Genomic DNA, 20917 nt, shown 5'->3' on the forward strand with positions numbered 1-20917 from the left:
AGAGAATCCTCCATCTGCTGGTCCACTCCCTAAATGCACACAACACCCAGGGCTGGGCCAGCCTGAAGCCAGGGAGGCAGGCACTCACTTCCTCGGGCCATCGTCTGCTGCCTCCCAGACTCAGGGGCAGGAATCTGGACTGGAGGTACAGAGGAGCCGGGACTTGAACCGGGCACTCTCACGGGGGGTGCAGGCCTCCCGAGTGGCGCCTTCACCCGCTGTGCCACAACTCCAACCCATTTTCACGTCCTACACCTAATGGGTGCGTAAAACCACACGGCGCTGTGGGAGCCACCGGACGCTCCTGACGGCTCACCAACTGCCCCAACCTTATCTGGGAAGCAGCCCCGCCTCTTCCTGCCACGCCCCTGCTGTCAGAGCTTTGACGTGGCTGTGACATCGGCTCTGGCCTCATTCTTCACACAGGCTGTTGAATTAGTTTTATTTGACTGTTTAAACTCTTATTGCTTTATGGTTCATTGTGACACCCTGGAGGAGGCACTGTGCCTCCTTTTGTTTTCAGAATCTATCCTTCCAGGCAAGAAGAAGCATTTTGTCAAGTTCCAAAACAGAAATGCTACCCAAACTTCGGACTGGCATCACATCGTGAGTTAATCAAGGGAGGGCTGACGTTTTCAGAGGAGCGCGTCAGCTCCCTTACGCTGCCAGCAGTGTCTGCAGCACACAATCTCTGAAGGCAAGAACTGCGAGGGTAGTTACACAGACACACACGCACACACACGCGCGTGCGCGTGCAATTTAATGCTTCCGGCCTGATCCGACACTTGGTGAGGTGTGCTTGGGATGAAGCCGGAAGTTGCTCCAGTCTCCGTTCTGCAGTGCAGACGGTCGGAGGAGCCCAAGTTGCACCTGCGGTTTCTGGCGTTGGCTCCGAGAGGGAGCCCCGCCTTGCTGGAGCCCCTCCCTCTCGGTCACTATGAGACCTCACCGCCCCCCCCCTCGGTCACTACGAGACCTCTCCGCCCTCCCTCTCGGTCACTACGAGACCTCACCGCCCTCCCTCTCGGTCACTACGAGACCTCACCACCCTCCCTCTCGGTCACTACGAGACCTCACTGCCCCCCCTCTCGGTCACTACGAGACCTCACCGTCCCCCCTCTCGGTCACTACGAGACCTCACCGCCCTCCCTCTCGGTCACTACGAGACCTCACCGCCCCCCCCTCTCGGTCACTGCGAGACCTCACCGCCCTCCCTCTCGGTCACTACGAGACCTCACCACCCTCCCTCTCGGTCACTACGAGACCTCACTGCCCCCCCTCTCGGTCACTACGAGACCTCACCGTCCCCCCTCTCGGTCACTACGAGACCTCACCGCCCTCCCTCTCGGTCACTACGAGACCTCACCGCCCCCCCCTCTCGGTCACTGCGAGACCTCCCACCCTCCCTCTCGGTCACTACGAGACCTCACCACCCCCCCTCTCGGTCACTATGAGACCTCACCGCCGCCCCTCTCGGTCACTACGAGACCTCACCACCCCCCCTCTCGGTCACTACGAGACCTCACCGCCCTCCCTCTCGGTCACTACGAGACCTCACCGCCCTCCCTCTCGGTCACTACGAGACCTCACCGCCCTCCCTCTCGGTCACTACGAGACCTCACCGCCCTCCCTCTCGGTCACTACGAGACCTCACCACCCCCCCCTCTCGGTCACTATGAGACCTCACCACCCTCCCTCTCGGTCACCACGAGACCTCACCGCCCTCTTGGTCACTACGAGACCTCACCGCCCTCCCTCTCGGTCACTACGAGACCTCACCGCCCCCCCCTCTCGGTCACTGCGAGACCTCCCACCCTCCCTCTCGGTCACTACGAGACCTCACCACCCCCCCTCTCGGTCACTATGAGACCTCACCGCCGCCCCTCTCGGTCACTACGAGACCTCACCACCCCCCCTCTCGGTCACTACGAGACCTCACCGCCCTCCCTCTCGGTCACTACGAGACCTCACCGCCCTCCCTCTCGGTCACTACGAGACCTCACTGCCGTGTGGGTAAGCGCAGACTCAGGGCGTCCCAGAGCCCCCGGCTGACAGAACGCGCGGGGAGGGACGGAGACAGACATCATTCATCAAGAACAGAGCCAAACAAAATGCCCACATTTCTTCAGTATTAAAACATTTAGATCCCTACAGCTTCCACTGACAGTTAAAAAAAAAAAAAAAAACAAGCTAAACAAATTTACTCGCCATAAAGAACGCTGGAAAGAATCAGGCAGGTTTTCGTTAATTTATTGAATTATCCGGGAGAGTCGGCCACAGAACCCTGGTTTCCAGAACTAATGAAGCACACAAGAAAATACTTAGCAGCCTTTTGCTCCCTCAAGTCCTTGTTAGCGGCAGCCGGGTGCCGAGCGGCAGCCCGAGACGGAGCGAGGCCGCGGACGTGCACGGCACCGGGAAGCCGGCACGCGGCCTCCCTCTCAGCTCCGGAAGCCCCCCCAACATTTCCTCGACTTTGGCCAAATCCACACCCCGGTCTTTTTTCTTGATTTGGAGGGAGGAGTAGCCGTGAGCGCCCGGGTTGCCTCTCCCGGTACGCGGGCTGGTAATGCCGCTCCGAGCTCCCCTCGAAGCTGGAAGGAGGCTGGGGCTCCGTCTCGGCTCGGCGCTGAGAAAGACCTTTGGTCTGAACAGCGCATCACTGAGCGATCATTATCATCTCGCCCACAGACCTGCAGCTCCTAGCGGTATGTGGTCCAACGCGTTCAGAACTATTCGGGGGAACAGCTCTCGCTGACTTCTTGCTGGAAAAAGTGGGACTTCCAATTACACAGGAAAAGTGCAGCAAAATGAGGAACGTTCTCCCTAATTGGCCTGGCCTCACTGCTGTGTGGTTCCGGCGCGGGTGTGAAATTTGAGAGAGGAAGCAGGGGCTCTGAGGTGAACCCCAGGCCACCCGCACTCCAAGCCTGCTCGTTTCGACTTGGGGAGGGGTGGCAAACCTGGATCCAGGGAACAAGGTCCCCCGGGACCACCAGAGCAGCCCCACAGCCTGCAGCAAGGCAGCCACGCGGGCGCCTGCCCTGCCGGCCCCGGCAGGTCCGTACAGGTGCACCTGCAAGGGCCGACGTCTTGACCGAGGCCTCTGCAAGAGGGCGCGTGGGTCCTGGAGCGTCCACGACGCGGAAGCTCCGGACTCAGGCTCCGAGAAGGGCTTTCCAGAGCGCTTGCCGGCCGCGCTGCAGAGATGGGCAGTGCTTGCGAGGGGGCTGTTTGGGCCGAGGAGCCCTCAGCAGCTGCAAATCCCAGCCAAGCAGGAAGTGGTGGATCGGGCCACGGCACCCGGCGGCTGCCGCGAAGGGCCATTAGGACGCTCGCAGCAGCCCTGCGCGGCGCGGGCCGCGAGTCCGGAGCCCAGGAGTGGCTGGGTGTGGAGGTATCCGTCAATCGCTAATTAGAATACATTATCCGTCTTCCTGACACTTCAGTGAGATGTCTCTTCCACTCTGGGGCTGCAGCTTTGTTCCTGAGCAGGTTAATTGATATTCTGATGCCTTCGCTCGCCATACCCCCGTGGCTCGGGTCTGTTTTATCACACATCAAAAAGGCCGTATGCTCAGGGCACTCCATGCACCAGCGCGGAGCCGGGGTCTGCACAGCTGCGAGGGGTATGGTATCACAGGAGGGACAAGCACTGAGCAGATGTCACAGACGGGAAAAAAAAAGGCAAAGAAAGGAAGCCAGGCAGCCCAGGGAGCTGGGTGAGGCCCAGCAGAGCAGGCTGCCGCGGCCCCGGCCGGCCTGCTTTGTGCGAACACTGGCCTGCCTGGCCCTTGCGACTGTTATTAAAGCGCAATTAGCAAGCGCACGTGGGAAGCCTCGGCTGCCCTCTGGGCCTCTGCCTTTTTGATGTGTTGCCCTTCGTCTCCTCCTCCGTCCTCCAAAGGCCCCACAGCGTGGGCGCCTCCCGCATCAGCGCTGCCCCTGAGCTGGCTCCCAGCCCCCCGTGTAGGTGGGCAGGCTCCAGCGAGGCGGTCCCTGGAGCTGCGCGCAGATTCCGCCCAGGCCCACGGAGTGAGCTGACGCCGAAGATTTGCATGTGGCCGATCCGATTCGCCCGGCTCCGAGTCCGAAGCGGGCCCGGAGCCAGGCCCAGCACAGGTCCAACACCACCCCCGTTTCCCCCTCGGGTCACACCACGTGGCTCCCAACACGCAAGGCAAGGGGAGAGAAGAGAGGGGCTGTTAGCAGGCAGAAGAGAGATGCACCTTAAAAAGGTCAAGTTTGGGCGACTGATGTGTTCCAAAGCCAACCAGTGGGAATGAGAAGACTTCAACGAACGGAAAAGGGTGACATCAAACTGCCCCGGCACCGGCTATTCTGGGCCATACAGAACCTTGAACACCTCGCCCGCCGTGGTCTTAGGACAGCCTCCATGTGAAACGCGTCTGCACGGTCACTACCAAAGGATGTGCTCTCCAGGCTGAATCGCAAACGCGGTGCGACACCTGCTGGTGTTCCACGAGGGGCGGGCTCCCTCTCGCTTGCTCCCGGGCCCTGGCCCTCCCCCGGCTTTGCCTGGCCTGACAGTGACGAGAAGTGCAGGACTGATTTTCCTGTGGCGTTTTTATGCACGCGTGCCCTGAGGGGAGGTCATCCCTCCGCCATCTCCAGGCTGGTAAGATCGGGCCAAGTGCGGATGGGAGTGGCCAAGAGGTTTTGTGCAGGTTTCCAAATAGCCCCCCAAAAATTTTTTTTTCAAGTCAAATCCACATCACATGACCGTGGTGTCCCTGAGGCCCTCCCACCGCTGTGTCCCCAGATGACCCAGTCCCCCCAGCTCTGAGGCTGGGGTGCCGCCCACTGCTCCGAGCGTGCACTCTGCAGGCTTGTGGTCAGCTCTGCACGGTGGCTCTGCAGCCACGTAACCCAGAATCCAGAGCCCCCCCGCCACACATGTTGGATGGGGTGGGGGGGGGTAGCCTACCTCTCACGGGGGTGAGAGCAAAGCAGTGGCTTTGGAACTAGCAAACAGCCTGTGGCGTGACTTTCAGCCAGTCCCCTGCAGCCCTCTGCCTGCCCTCCGTCTCTGCACGGTGGCAACGAGGGGGCAGACCGGCTCCCAGCAGCCGGGACAATCACATGAGGCGAAGAACAAACAATAAAGCAGGCCCGGTGCCAGCAAGGCACACAGGGCCCACCGGTCACCGCTTTTAGCGGCAGGATTATGATTTTGAGAAAGGTGAGCTGTGCTCTTTTCTCTGCCTACTTTCTTTCTTTTTACTTATTTATTTGGGAAGTAGAGTTACAGACAGAGAGAGGGAGAAATGGAGAGAAAAGTCTTCCATCTGCTGGTTCACTCCCCAGTTGGCCAAAATGGCCGGAGCTGTGCTGATCCGAAGCCAGGAGCCAGGAGCTTCCTCCGGGTCTCCCACATGGGTGCAGGGGCCCAAGGACTTGGGCCATCTTCCACTGCTTTGCCAGGCCATAGCAGAGAGCTGGATCGGAAGTGGAGCAGCTGGGACAGGAACCGGTGCCCATGTGGGATGCAGGCACTGCAGGCACAGCCCAGCCTGCTACACCACAGCGCCGGCCCCTCTCTGCCCGCTTTGAAGAAGGAATCAACTCGAGCACGCAGGGACTGTGTGGAAAACCAGCCTCCTGCAAAACGGAGCAACTGGCATCCAGGTCTGAGCTGAGGACAGACCCCCCGACAAAGGGACTCGGCTCAAACAGAGTTCAAATGAAACAAGGAGGCCCCACCGGCGGACGACTCCCTGCGGACTCCCAGGTGTGCTTGCAACCCCCCCCACCAGGGCAGTGGGCTCCTCTTCGGGAAACCCCTGGGCAGGAGCCCTGGGCCACCAGCCTGGGTCCACCACATTGCTGTGCTGCTAGACTGGGATAAGAAGTGCATCTGTTTCTCTCTCTCTCTCTCTCTCTCTCTCTCTCTCAAAAGATTCCTTTATTTGAAATGCAGGGTTGCAGAGAGAGAGAGAGACTGAGATCTTTCTTCCGTTGATTCACTCCCCAAAGGGCCACAACAGTCAAGAGTCAGGGCTGGGCCAGGCCGAAGCCAGGAGCCTGGAACTCCATCCGGGTTTCCCACGGGGGTGGCAGGGACCCAAGTACTTGGGCACCCTCTGCTGCCTTCCCAGGCACATTAGCAAGGAGTTGGATTGGAAGTAGAGTAGTCGGGACTTGAACCGGCACTCATATGGGATGCCTGCACTGCAGGTGGCAGCTTCACCCACTACTCACGGAAGACCTGGAAGAAGCTCCTGGCTCCTGGCTTTGGATCGGCCCAGTTCCAGCTGCTGTGGCCATTTGGGGAGAGAACCAGCGGATGGAAGACTCTCTGCCTCTGCCTGTCAAATAAATAAATTGATCTTTGGGGAAAATCTTTGGGTCAGACTAAGTAGATTCATTTTCATTTTTTACTTTTAAATATTTTTTTTTTTAATTTGAGAGGGAGAGGGAGGGGGGAGAGGAAAAAGAGAGAGAGAGAGAGAGCAACGAGCGAGAGCTCTCATCTGCCGGCTCACTCTCCAAATGCCCCCAGTAGCCTCCAGGCCAGGACTGGGCATGGGGACTGGGGACTCGACCCCGCTCTCCCACACAGGTGGCAGAGCCTGATGGCTGTGTCATCGCCTCTGCCTCCCAGGTCTGCAGCGGCCGGGAGCCGGACGCCAGACCCGGTATGGAACCCAGACACTCCAGCGTGGGTCATGGCGTGTTGCCCGGTAGACCAGACACCCGTGCCTAGGTGCCATCCGAGCTGGGGAACCACATGCCTTGTGGTGAACGGCACCTGGGGGTGAAGGGGGGGCGGCTAATGATCAAGGAGTGACGGCAGGCACCCACCTGGACGAGGTGCTCCCTGCCCCCTTAGGCCTTTCTGACCAGTAATGAAACACCGTCATCTAGCGTTGGGCACGCAGCCTGGTTCTCCTGCCGGCCCTGTCAACCCCTTGAAATCCCACGCACAGTAAGACGCTGACTGCGTGTTTGGCCTTACATCAAGCTTTTTGTCATCAACAACTTGCAGAAAAAATAAAGCTAAGAGCTTAGGGGTGGGGGCGTGGGGCTCTGGGCGCCCCGCTGCCCTCACAGGTGGGTGTTTCCCAGCCCGGGGAGCCGGCTCTGCCTCCGGCCTCTCACTCAGTACCCGAGCCACAAAGGGCTCACTGGCCCTCTCCAAAGTACTCTCTTAAAAAAATGAATAAAAACAGAGTGCTCTCTTGCTCCAAAGTCCGCTCGCCTTTGCACAGACCTTGGACTCTTTCCCTGTGAGTCTATCATCTACCTCTCCCCCGCCTGCAGGGCGAGGGAGCCCATCACGTGTGGCGTGCCCACAAAGCCCACGGGAACCCTCCTCTCACCTCCCGCATGCCCACGGTGGTCCTTGTGTGCCGTCTGCAAGGCCTGGATCATGCCTTCAACCGACCAACCGACCGACCAGCCGGCCAGCCAGCCCTGGCCTCAACAGGCAGGTGCAGCCTGGGGTGCCCTCGCTGCTGGCTCCGGCGCACGCCCTAGGCCGCCCGCGTGGAGCTCAGCGCTCCCCATGGGATCCCCAGCAAGCCTGACTGCATCTGTATTAGGAGAACACACAGCCCAGGGCTGCAGCAGAGCTGCTGATCGCGTCCTGGGAGGGTGCGAGTGACGTCATACACCTGTGAGTGCCAGCGCCCTGGCAGGGAAGCCCTGTGTTCTCCTGTCAGCCGGATGAGAGCGGTGTAATGAATGCCCGCCCAACGACAAAACAAACAGCTGCTGGGTCTGCGGCCCGGCAGCCGCTCTGCGCTCCGCTAGCTTCCCCCACGACATCCTGACTCACACTCCGGGCAGGCAGAAATCTGCGACCACGAGGGGTGGGAGGCACCGGAAACCCAGGAGGTAAATTTTAAACTTTCGGGTCCTCAGTCAAAAGTCCGCAACATCACCTCCCCTCCAACGGTGGAATCTCCAAATCTCCTTGATGGAGATTGAGACAGAGAGAGAGAGAGAGAGAGAGGGAGGGAGAGAGAGAGAGAGATCTTCTATCCACTGGTTCAATCTCCAAGTGCCCACAACAGCCAGGGGCAGGCCAGGCTGAAGCCACCCCAGGCCCCCCATGTGGGCGGCAGGGACCCCAGCCATCTCCTGCCAGCTCCCGGGGTGCAAATGAGCAGGAAGCTGGAATCAGAAAGAGCCAGGACTGACACCAAGGCCCCCAGCGCAGGGCTCCAGGTGCCCTGAGCGCCTCCCACCTACGCCAGCGCCTGCCACTCCGTGATGTTAAATGAGATCTGTGAGCACGAAGAACGACCTTGCACTTCACGCACGTCAGGGAATGGGGTCGTGCGTGGGGCTGGGGACGTGGACTGCAACCGAGACCTCCCGCCCGGTGCCAGAGCCTGGGGGCAGCTGGCCGAGGTCCAGCCAACAGTCAAGTTCTGCATTTGACGGCGGCATTCTGACTTCAGGTCCGGCAGGAACCAGGCGTTCTGAACCTGACGCAATTCTAGAAGGTCTGTTCTTCGGGCTTACGTATCCGCCCCTCCTTTGGTTCTGTGGTTGGTGCTCCTACGCAACAGCCCACGTCGGGACATCGGCGGTGCCTGCACACTCGCCACCTGCCGGCCCTCCCAGCCGCCTCTTCTGCTTTGTCCCCAGCATGACACCAACCCAGCAGGTGCCCCGGAAGTCCTGGCTGACGGCACTCTCGTGGGACAGCGGTTCGAATGTGACGGGAGCTGCCTCTGAGCTGGGCCTGCTGTTTGGCACACTGGCAGGGACTGCAAAATGTTCACTGAACATGGAATTAGAACATGAGTTCATTCTGGTGCAAAAAACTTGAAATCTGGGGCCGGCTCTACGGTGCAGCGGGTAAAGCCGCCGCCTCCAGTGCTGGCATCCCATGTGGGTACCGGTTCGTGTCCCGGCCGCTCCACTTCTAATCCAGCTCTTTGCTGTGGCCTGGGAAAGCAGCGGAGGATGAACCAAGTGCTTGGGCCCTGCACCCACGTGGGAGACCTGGAGGAAGCTCCTGGCTCCTGGCTTCGGATCGGCTCAGCTCCAGCTGTTGCAGCAGATGGGAAGACCTCTCTCTGTCTCTCTGTCTGTCTGTCTCTCTCTCTGCCTCTCCTCTCTCGGTGTAACTCTGACTTTAAATAAATAAGTAAGTAGGCCGGCGCCGCGGCTCACTAGGCTAATCCTCCGCCTAGCGGCGCCGGCACACCGGGTTCTAGTCCCGGTCGGGGCGCCGGATTCTGTCCCGGTTGCCCCTCTTCCAGGCCAGCTCTCTGCTGTGGCCAGGGAGTGCAGTGGAGGATGGCCCAGGTGCTTGGGCCCTGCACCCCATGGGAGACCAGGAAAAGCACCTGGCTCCTGGCTCCTGCCATTGGATCAGCGCGGTGCGCCGGCAGCAGCGTGCTGGCCGCGGCGGCCATTGGAGGGTGAACCAACGGCAAAGGAAGACCTTTCTCTCTGTCTCTCTCTCTCACTGTCCACTCTGCCTGTCAAAAAATAAATAAATAAATAAATAAATAAGTAAGTAAGTAACTCTTGAAGGGATGGGGGTAGCCACGTACGCCGTGCGCGTGGCTTCCTGCATTATGCCCCTCAGCCCTTCACAAAGCCCGAGCTCCCAGGGCAGAGGAACTCGCCCACAGCGGGAACTCACAGGAATGAAGGGAACTCCACACGAGCTCTGTCCCAAACGGACGGGAGGCGGGGTTGGGGGCAGGAGACGGGCTGCAAGGGGCTCTGAAACTTCACTGCTTTTCCCCCTCAAGCACTACACTTAAAAGACTACCAAGCTGGGGCCAGCACTGTAGCACAGTGGGCTAAGCCTCCACCTGTGGCACCAGCATCCCTTATGGGCGCCGGTTCAAGTCCCAGCTGCTCCATTTCCAATCCAGCTCCCTGCTGTGGCCTGGAGAAGCAGTGGAAGATGCCCCAAGTGCTTGGGCCCCTGCACCCACGTGGGAGACCTGGAGGAAGCTCCTGGCTCCTGGCTTCAGATCAGAGCAGCTCCAACCATTGCAGCCATTTGGGGAGTGAACCAGTGGATGGAAGGTCTTTCTCTCTGTCTCCCCCTCACTCTACTCTGTCTGTAACTCTGTCTCTCAAATAAATAAAATCTTTAAAAAAAAAAAAAAGATTTGCTGGGGAGTGCTGGGGAGAGTTGTGGCGCAGATGGGAAAGCCACTGCCCGCCTGCAACGCCGGCATCTCATGTGGATGTGGGGTTCAGGGGTTCAGTCCCGGCTGCCCTGGCAGAGGGGAGAGCTCGCTCTGTTTCTTCCTCTCTCCTTGTAACTCTTTCAAAGTAAATAAATAAATCTTAAAAAAAAGATGACCAATGGCCCCTGTGCTTCCAAGGGAGGAGCTCCCGCAGAGGAGGGGGCGCCAGGCAGTGGCCGGCTCGGCTGCCTTTTCCATTCTGAACCTCACGAAGGGATGTAGTGTGGTCAGCAAAGAAGTTCACTCGTTAAAAACCAGCCAACCAACTACCTAAAATATGTTCTCCTTATAGCAATAAAAATTCAATAACACAAGCCAACCAAGTGTGCCTCCGGCAGCAGTGTGAAGGGATAGGCGAAAGACCAGGGCGGCTGCCGGGCCCCGGGCTGGTGCCGAGCAGAGGAGGGGCTTCTCAGGCCCGACTCTCCGGCCTCCTGGGCACTGGGCCCTGCCCAAGTCTCCAGAGCCCACTGCCCGTTTTTCAGCTCTCTGGTGCCCTGAGGATGGCAGCCAGGCCCATTCTGACTTCAGGAAGCTGACCACCCCTGAGCAGTGGCTCGCGGGTCCCCCGCAGCTAGAGCCACCTCCCTTGCATGGCTCCAATAATACAAACTGCTAATTTCTCTTCCTCTGATGCATTTGATGGTCACTTCAAAACATTCTTCAAACAGATTGCATTAGACCGAAAAACAAGAAAGAAAAAAAAAAAACCCACACTAACCACAGAATCCTGATGGGCTACGACTGCTTTATTTCCCCCAAAACATTGCTCCCTGCTTTCTTTTTGAGCTCTACATTATCAATTCTAGTCCCTGCGTAGCTAAAAAATAATAATTACCATATAAATGAATATGCATATGTGTCATTTCTCTCCCTAAAAGCAAGGGAGCCTGTTTACTTTGGACGAGGGTTTGTTTTGTCTCTGAACAACCAGAGCCCGTAATTAGCAGCCTAACCTCTCACTCTTGAGAGCCTGTCTCCACCGGGAAGAGACGGAAAGGCACAAAGCTTAGAGGAAGTGGAGGAGGTATCTCTTCACTCTGCAGGCAACAACGCTCAGATACGACCCGAGTCACTGAACGGGTAAGGCTGGAAGGGACCTCGGCACGCAAGCCCAGCCCCCACCTTCCAGACCGGAAACCGAGGACCAGGGCAGGGACAGCGCTCAGGGCAACACCACCCTCCTTCACGGGGCGTGGCCTCTGAAACAAGAACAGGGCCCAAGAGCACGAGGCCATGTTTGCGCCAGGGAACATTCTGGAACCTATGTGATAAGTAAGTCCTGGGCACGTCCCAGATTTGGCCTCCACACGGCGGCTGTAAGATCCAAAGAGGAGCTGGGCACAGCCCTCGGCCCTGGCACCCACTACACCCCCAGTCAACGCGCCATCAACAGCAGAATGACGAAGCCTCTCTGCACAGAGCGTGGTGCGCCAGCAATGGCGCGTGGTGGACCAAGCGCTAGACCAGGTGTCCGACAACAACCACCACGTCATCAGAACACGTTCATAAATACTATAAACAGTAACACAGCCAACACCACCACCATCATAACTGTTGGTATTGAATAATACTAGCCACACGTCATCACGGAGATGGCGGTAGCTGTTGGCAAGGACAGGGGGTGCTTAGCGTTTGCACACGCTGCGAGCGCACGAGGCAAACAGGCTGTACAGACCAAGGCTTTCAGGGGCTAACGAGGTTGATGGGGTCTGGCGTTGGGGCGAAGCAGGTTACATCATCACTTAAGATGCCTGCATTCCATACTGGAACAAGTTCAAGTCCTGGCTACTCTACTTCCCATCCAGCTTCTTGATAGTGCAAGCCCCTACCACGTGTCGCTGGCATCCCACAGGGGCGCTGGTTCACGTCCCGGCTGCTCCTCTTTCCCATCCAGCTCTCTGCCATGGCCTGGGATAGCAGGAGAAGACGGCCCAAGTGCTTGGGCCCCTGCACCCACGTGGGAGACCCGGGAGAAGCTCCTGGCTCCTGGCTTCGGATCTGCTCAGCCCTGGCCATTGTAGCCATCTGGGGAGTGAACCAGCAGATGGAAGACCTCTCTCTCTGTTTCTCCCTCTCTCTGCTGTAACTCTGCCTCTCAAATAAATAAAAAATCAGAGGAGCGACAGAAACGGCAACTTTCTGGGTGAATGTGGTCATTTCCCTCCCCTGGGATTCTTCCGAGTGAGCTTGGTGATGGGACAGGCCTGGGGACTTCCAGCACGTCCGGGTGTCGCCTGGGAGCCGACTCCAGCACAGACTCAGGAAGGGGTCCAGCGCCCCTGCTGACCAGACAGGGGGGCAGCGCGTACCCTGTAATCACGGGAGCACGCACGAGGAAACACAGACCCACAGAGAGAAGGCGAAAGAAAACAAAACAGAATAGTACAAACGGAAGATGGCACTGACTAACCTTCATCAAAACCAAGCTTCCGTTCCGCGGCAGAGCCCAGTAGAGCCAGAAGCCACGCTGCAGCCTCGGGGGAAACACCCACAGGTCCCGCGGCCGGCTCAGCTCCCTGTCCGCAGAGGGGCCCAGCCACGGTCCCTGAGGACCCCCGTGCGGGTGAGGCACTCCCTAGGCCTGGCAGGGCTCCGCTGCCCTCCTGAGAGAGGACCCCCGTGCGGGTGAGGCGCTCCCTGGGCCGGCAGGGCTCCGCTGTCCTCCTGAGAGGACCCCCGTGCAGGTGAGGCACTCCCCGGGCCCGGCAGGGCTCGCTGTCCTCCTGAGAGGACCCCCGTGCGGGTGAGGCTCCCCGGGCCCCCGCAGGGCTCTGCCCCTCCCGAGAGGAGGAGAGGACCCCCGTGCGGGTGAGGCGCTCCCCGGGCCCGGCAGGGCTCCGCTGCCCTCCTGAGAGGAGGAGAGGACCCCCGTGCAGGTGAGGCGCTCCCCGGGCCTGGCAGGGCTCCGCCGCCCTCCCCTCTGCCCTGCGGGGCTGCCCCCCAGCGCCCCTCGCCATCTGCCTCACTTGCACTCCTGCCTCCCCACTGCCCGTCCCTGGACCCTCAGCCGCACCTTCACTGCCCTCAGCGCCTCTCTCCCAGCGCTCTGTCCCGGCTGCTCTGCGGGAGGAGCATGGATGGCTGTGCCGGCTCCACGGTCACCCTCCAACAGGCTGCAGCCACGTCCCCACACTGACCGTCCGCAAGCTCCTGCTCGGATGCTGTGCCTCCGGTCACCCCTGCCCTCGGAGCCGGGATGCCCCCTCCCCCGCCCGCCCTCCCCTCCTGGCCACAGAGCCCCTCTCTTACCCGCCGGACACAGTCCTCCTCGGCCAGGCGTTCCTGAACCAGCCTCACGACCAGCTGGCTGGGGAGGCTCTGAAGGAGAGACCACACACAGCATGAGGGGCCCGGAGCGCAGGAGGGCACTCAGCTGACCCCAGCACCGCCCACCCTGTCCTGAGCCCCTGCCCGCCTCCACCTGAGCAACTCCAGAGCTGCCCCAGGCGCTGCCGCCTGCCGGAAGCCCTCCCAGGCCAGGCTGAGGCTGCTTCCCAGGCCCCGAGATCCCGGTGGTGAGTTCTATCACGCCAGCCCGCTCTAAGGACCTGCCGGCACGCCCACGCGCCCAGTGAGCCGCGAGGTCCCTGAGGGAAAGGGAGCAGCCTCTGACTGCCTTTGTGGCCCATGCGGGGGGGGGGGGAGGAAGCTTGTCCCTCCCGTCCCATGCCACCCTACCATGTGGGTAGTGTGAACGTTTACACCACAGAAACGGGCAAATCAGGGATTCCCCACCCCCCTCCCGAGAGCCAGGGCTTAACACTGACCAGTGGACCCCAGCCCCAGAACAGAGCCGACCAGTGGACCCCAGCCCCAGAACAGAGCTGACCAGTGGACCCCAGCCCCAGAACAGAGCTGACCAGTGGACCCCAGCCCCAGCCCCAGGACAGAGCCCATAGGAAGCCTTGCTGGTGGATGAGTTGGTGAAACATCGCGTCCCCTAAGTCATCCAAACGCAGTAATGAAGACGCTAGCGTGTCCACGTGTGTGCCGGGCCAGGCGTGGCGGTTCTCGCCTTGTACGATACCTCCGTGATTTGTGCCCCCTTTGTCCCTGCTTGTTTTTCATAGACCTGGAAGCTGAGCCCCCTCCCCAGGGTTCGCAGCAAGGGAGGGCAGAGCCAGGGCCTGAGCACCCGTCTCCGCTGCTCCAGCCACGCTTGGGAGGGGCGGGCTGGGGGACGTGCGGGCGGGAAGCTGACCACCACCGCCCTCTGCTCTCTTGCTTCTCAGCTTTCTCTGACCAGCTCCTTGCCAGTATCCTCACGGCCAAGTCTGAGCTGAACCGGCTCGCAAAGCTTGAAGTCCCAGAGCCAGGGCCTGGAACACCCACTCCCCAGAGTTCCCTTGACCCAAGATTTCCAAAGCCAGTGCTTCCCCGCCACGACCCCCAAACATTCTGCCAGAGAGACCCCCCAGGCCAGCCCCACAGCACATTCAAGCCGGCCAGCTCAGGCCAAACTGGTGGGAGGGGCTTCCGCCAGGTGCTGGCCACGGCGCTCCAGGCCAGGGCCGCGCAGTGTGCCCAGCGGAGGCAGTGACGAACGGGGGACTTGCTGAGCCTCCTCCAAGCTGGGGGACAGGCCTGGTCTTTACGCCGAGGGCCAGTGTGTGGGAGGCTCCAGGCAGATCGGGTCCTGCGTCCCAGCACGGCTGGGTCTGCTTCCAGTGTGTCTGGGCGTGGGCACGTGCGGGGACAGAGGGCTGGTGCGTCACACGGCGTCTCCAGCAGCTGGGTGGTGCTAGGTTTTGGGATTTTAGGGTCTGGAGACGGCGAGGAGGCAGCTGGGTAAAACAGACAAGACTTCTTAAGGGGGGACAGAGTGAGGGGTAAAGAGAGTGGGGGTTCAGCCTGCCAGAGGGCAGAGTCCCTTGTGCCTGTCGGGGGAGGTGCAGGGTGCCACAGGGGCCCTGATAAGGTGGTGGGGACGTGCGGAAAGCCCCTTGGTTCACGTGTGTGGTCCCGGCAGCTTGGAATGTTCCAGTGCGGCCATTTCCCAAGCAATAAACATTCCAGCAGCCCACAGACTGTCTGTCTGGGCGCAGCTTTCTCCGGCCCGCGGTTCAGGCCCAGCGGCCTAACGGGTTCTAGCAGGTGGGCCCCGGGCTGCCAACTTCCAAGTGGTACCTGACTGAGTCACTATTACTTCTGCTTCCCATAGACCCCACTGCTAGTAACGTACTCCCCCAAACTCCCTTTGGGGAGTCACCCTCTGGCCCATCAGCTTGGATGGTCTGGGTGGGGTCAACCCAGGTCAGATCCAGAGGAAGGTCCTGATTGGTCCCAGCTCATCAGCATGTCCCACCCCCGGCCACTGCGATTGCGTTAGAAGCTGCCTGTGACCCAATCCCAACCAATGTACATGAGGCTCGGGGCATCAGTGGAACCGCCAGGGGGTGGGAACCCCCGCTTTCCTCCACCAGATCAGAAGCTGAAAGAATGCAAGCGCTGGAGCAGCAACAGCCGCTTTGCAGGCATGAGGGATGTGTAAGGGAATGAAGGTGGCACAAAGGGAAAGTAAGAACCCAGAATGGCTCTTCCAGGGCTGCAGAACTGGAAGAAAAGGACAGTGAGAGAACGGGGTGGGGCTGGGAGCCAGATTTGTAAGGTGTTTGCTTGGAGGTCTCTGTGAAGAGGCCACCAGAAGTCAAGAGGGAAAGCAAGATGGAGAGAGAGAACAAATGAATGGTGAGAGGAAAAGGAGCCCGGAGGGGCAGGGAGGAGACTGGCCGGCCCCCAGCCCCTGCTCCCGCCGTCTCTCCAAGGGGCAGGGTGGAGACTGGCCGGCCCCCAGCCCCTGCTCCCGCCATCTCTCCAAGGGGCAGGGAGGAGACTGGCCGGCCCCCAGCCCCTGCTCCCGCCATCTCCCCAAGGGGCAGGGAGGAGACTGGCCGGCCCCCAGCCCCTGCTCCCGCCATCTCCCCAAGGGGCAGGGAGGAGACTGGCCGGCCCCCAGCCCCTGCTCCTGCCGTCTCCCCAAGGGGCAGGGAGGAGACTGGCCGGCCCCCAGCCCCTGCTCCTGCCGTCTCCCCAAGGGGCAGGGAGGAGACTGGCCGGCCCCCAGCCCCTGCTCCCGCTGTCTCCCCAAGGGGCAGGGAGGAGACTGGCCGGCCCCCAGCCCCTGCTCCTGCCGTCTCCCCAAGGGGCAGGGAGGAGACTGGCCGGCCCCCAGCCCCTGCTCCCGCCGTCTCCCCACACCCCAGTGGCTCTCAACCTGAACACTGCTCCGATGCCGGTGGGCGGGCCCCACCCAGCTCCGATTCAGGAGGTCTGGGCTGGGGCTGAGAACCCGCGTTTCTACCAGGCGAGTGATGCGGATGTTGCTGGGCCAGGGCCACCCCAGGGCCACTCTCAGCCAACTCCGTACCAAGGAGCCCGGCCCTTGTGGGGACACGGCTGGAGAGGGGAAAGAATCCCCAGGAAGCAGCCCTGGTCCTCCCAGCCCTTTCTCTCCCTCCTGCCCCCTGCATCGGTTCCGGGCCCCAGGCAAGGTCCCTGCCCATCCTGAGGCCCAGGTGATCTCCCTCCCACCAGTTCTGGAGGCAGAGGTGCCGGCCTGGGGCACGGGGTGCAAGCCAGTCCAGGGAGGCGGGTTGAAAGGCACGGGCTGGTGGGACAAGGTGCCCCCGCAGCCCGCACAGCAGGGGCCAGGCCCTCGGCTTTGAGCGCTGCCCCTCCCGGGCGTCCCCTGCCGTGCCCGCCACCACACCCCCTCCACCGTGCTGTCTCAGTGCCGTCTTTGAAGTGTCAAGTCAGCAGCCAGTCCTGCCAAACCGTCTCTGCAGGGAGCGAGTTCTGGAGCTCCTGACACAGCCCAGCCCAGCCCAGCCCGGCCCAGCCCAGCCCGGCTCTCGGGCAGGCTCGGGGCCAACGCGCAGAGGGAGGGCCCCGCCTGGGTACGGACCCCTGGCACTGCGGCATCCAGCCTGCTTCTTTCCCGGCGGGCGGCACTGCTGCGGTGGCTCTGATGTGAACCAACCTCTCTTCCCTCTCCAGCGCCCAGGGCGGGCTTTGGTGCCTTCCTGGGTCCCCAGGGCAGCACGGCAGAGCCGCCCTCAGGGCACCGCCCTCCATCAAGGGACGCACTGGTCAGCTTGCAGAGGCCCCCTGGGGCGTCCCTTAACTCCCCCACGCCTGGACTTCCTCATACAGGGCTGACGTGAGCCCTGCTGCCTGTCACTGGGCCCACTCTCAGGAACCCCAGAGTCCCTGGGTCACCTCGATAGGTGATGTCCGGAAGTTGTGAGCACTTTGATCCGCAGGAGCAGCGTGGGGGTCTGTCCCACCTTCCCCGCCTCCTCCGTGAAGGGGCTCCGGCTGGGTGAGGGGAGCCCAGGATTTGAGCTCCCCGAGAACTGATGGGAAAAGCCTTTATAGACAAGTCTCATCTCCAAGTTCTGCTGCTGCTTGGAGTTGGCAGAGCAGTTAGGAGAGGCAGGGGGAGACGGGCAATCCTGGGGACAGAGGACAAGGGGGGCTAGGAAAAGAGGTTTTGAAGGAAGAGAGTAGACCCCCAGTGTGGCAGCCGACCAGGCCCGCGGCGGGAGGTGGTAGCAGGAGACCCTGGAATGGCCTGGAGAGGCCAATGAGCTTAGCTGAGCCACGGAGGCCGGCTCTCAGGTGCACCTGCGCTGGACCCCAGCCTCCAGCAAAGCCCTGTCCCACACCTGCACCTGCAGTGGAAGGGGGAGCGGGAGGACGGACGGACCCGAGGGCGCTCCCACAGGTCTCAGTTCGAGGCTGGTGGGAGGCAGGAGGGCCAGAGCAAAGGGAGACTCCAGAAACACTCGGGACGGATTGGAGGGGACCATGTTTCTTGTGTGTAGACAGAAGTTGGATGAAGGCTCCAGTTCTTTTATTTGGATATGTAAAAAAAAAAAAAAAAAAAAAAAAAGTGACTCTGGGCAGCTGCAGTACCTGGGGACATCGGGCCACAGTGGAGTCAGGACAAGCCCTGCCTTCAAAGCCCGGGTCATTTATTCACTCAACAAGCACGGACTTCTACAGACAGCCTGACTAGCAGGAATCGTGCTGTGGAACAACCCTGCACCGAGGGGTGGTGCTGGGGTGTGCTCTCAGCCCGCCCTGGTTAGAGCTCCCTAACGTGGGTGCCGGGGAGCAGGGCCTCGGAGCAGGGGATACGTGCTGCTCGGGAAGCCTGCCTACCACACCAGAGTGCCTGGGCTCAAGCCCAGCCCTGATTCTAACCTCAGCTTCCTGCTAATGCGCATACGGAGAAGCGGTGGGTTTTGGCTCAAGTTCTTGGGTCCCTGCCATCCACATGGGACACCTGGTTGGGGCTCCTGGCTCCTGACGTCAGCCTGGCCCAGTCCTGGCTGTTGCGGGTATCTGGGGAGTGAACCAGCAGATGAAGATCTCTGGTTTTGGTTCTCTCTGTCGCTCTGCCTTTCAAAAAATAGAGACTTAAAAAACAGCACTACACAATAAATAAATGCAGACTAAAAGAGGCCAGCAGTGTGTGCCCCCAGAGATCCTAAGGGGCCGGCAACTCTGAAAACCCCAGGGCCAGGCAGCCCCAAACCTGCAAACACACAGGGGTCTCAGCTGGAAAGTCGGCGTTGGTTTAGTTTGACTCTTGCAGTTGAAATCTCAGTCTCATTGCAGCACCTGAGCCTGGGACCTCCTGACACTGGGGGCCTCCCCATCCCAGTCTAGTTCCCCACCCCCACTCCCAGGACCAACCACACCCGAGCCCTTTTGTGGCATCTGTGATGGTGAATCAGCCGGCGGGCTTAGAGAAGCCCAGAGAAAGCCAAACGCCAAGAATTCCATTGACTCAAGAAAGAGGAACAGAAGCAGCGGTGTCCTGGGTGGGGAGGGGGTCTGTGGAGGGGGTGCTGGAGGGGGGGGGGTTCCTGCAGTGCTGTGGGAAGCCCTGTCCTCCCACAGGGTCCTTTGACATTCCTTTTGCTGGCTTTCCCCATGTCCTTGGTCCCTGACCCTTCCAGGAGGAGCAGTGAGGTCAGCATCTAAGCAAAATTGCGCAGCCAGTGACAAGGGCGTCGGCCACCTGACCCGGAAGAACTGGACGGATGCAAAGGTCAGCTGAGGGAGGGCCTGGGACCCAGGCAGGAGAGGCCACCAGGGCGCACAGGAGAGCTGTCGCTAAGGAGACTTTTAACCCTTGACCAGGCACCGGGTCCTGCAGGTGTGGTAACGTGTGTGTGTGTGTGTGTGTGTGTGTTCTGTTTTGGAATACAGGGACAAATGAAGACCACCCACAGAGACAAGGCCAAGGCGAGGGAGTTGGCCACCTCACTGCGTGCAGAGACTCAGAGGCAGGCTCAAGGCTGGGAAAGCTTCAGGATGGGAAACCCAGAGCGCTCTGGGTGTGCTGATTGATGGCTGTGGGCACAGGGAAGCCGGGGAGGTCACCACACTGGGACAGCCTATGTGATTCGCTGGGGCAGTGTCTTTGGCTTTCTCTGGCCACTCAGAAGCTGGGAAGGGGGGAAAAAACTAAGGAAGCTGCAGCTAATCGAGTCCTGGCCCTCTTGGGCAGGATGACGTTTGGCTCCCCGGGCTGTTGGAAGAGACAGGCATCTGCCTTCCTCGAAGGCCGCTTCCTGAGCTGGTCATCGCAGGTAACAGGTTGAGTGCTGCAGGCTGTGGTCCAGAGTTCCGCCTTTCCCCATGGTCTGACCATCGCCTGTCTGCACCTTCATCTCCCAGCAGACAGAGAGTGAAACGATGAACTGAAATGCTGTCTGTGTTCGCTCTGAAATGACCCAGGGGCAGGGCAAGTCGGGGAGGGGGTCCACGCGGCTCCTCCGGTCACCCTCACTGCTGCTGGACATCTTTGTATCTCACAGTCAACAGTCACAAAGCCAGCAGAATGCCGTGTGTGACCCCTGGCCGCCGTGAAAGCCCAGCAGGCTCCCTGCTAATGCACCTGGGAAGGCGGCGGAAGATGGCCCAAGTGCTTGGGGCCCTGCACCCATGGGACCCTGACTCCAGGTAGAGCTCCAGCCTTCTGCCTTCGACTTGGCCCAACCCTGGCCGTAGTGGCCATCTGGGGAGTGAACCAGCGGATGGAAGACCTCTCTCTCTCCCTCTCCTCCTCCCCCTCCCTCTCTCTCCCTCTTTCTCTGTAACTCTGCCTTTCAAATAAACTAAATCTTAAAAAAAAAATAAAGATCAATATCATAACCCAGCCTTTCTTTAAAATAAATAAATAAATAAATAAATAGAGGCCGGCGCCGCGGCTCACTAGGCTAATCCTCCGCCTTGCGGCACCAGCACACCGGATTCTAGTCCCAGTCGGGGCCGGATTCTGTCCCGGTTGCCCCTCTTCCAGGCCAGCTCTCTGCTGTGGCCAGGGAGTGCAGTGGAGGATGGCCCAGGTGCTTGGGCCCTGCACCCCATGGGAGACCAGGAGAAGCACCTGGCTCCTGCCTTCGGATCAGCGCGGTGCACCAGCCACGTCGGCCATTGGAGGGTGAACCAACGGCAAAGGAAGACCTTTCTCTCTGTCTCTCTCTCACACTGTCCACTCTGCCTAAAGAAAGAAAGAAAGAGAGAAAGAGAGAAAGAAAGAGAGAAAGAGAGAGAGAAAGAGAGAAAGAAAGAGAGAGACAAAGCAAGCAAGCAAGCAGGCACATGCACACACACCCCATCTCTCTCCACGTGGTGCCCTGCCGCCACCGGGTCCTGCACACGTTGGCAGACACGGGCCCTCGGCCCCGGACCACGAGCCAAGCAAG

General features: G+C 60.4%; 1 protein-coding gene across 12 annotated transcripts in view; it reads right to left on the reverse strand.

Annotated features, from left to right (window-relative positions):
• AK8 (adenylate kinase 8) overlaps positions 1-20917 on the reverse strand; it is a 134433-nt gene that overhangs the window by 101448 nt on the left and 12068 nt on the right. For 7 of the 12 annotated variants that reach the window (XM_051835365.2, XM_051835367.2, XM_051835361.2 and 4 more), the window contains one exon: positions 13443-13511. The exons of 4 other annotated variants lie outside the window; for them this stretch is intronic. In XM_051835365.2, coding sequence (XP_051691325.2) covers positions 13443-13511 — 69 coding nt within the window. Of the gene's footprint in view, positions 1-6222; positions 6330-13442; positions 13512-20917 lie in introns of those variants that run through there. One more of the 12 variants, XM_070058403.1, reaches the window with a different exon arrangement.

This window comes from Oryctolagus cuniculus, chromosome 1 (assembly GCF_964237555.1).
Source record: "Oryctolagus cuniculus chromosome 1, mOryCun1.1, whole genome shotgun sequence".
Lineage (NCBI taxonomy): Eukaryota > Metazoa > Chordata > Mammalia > Lagomorpha > Leporidae > Oryctolagus > Oryctolagus cuniculus.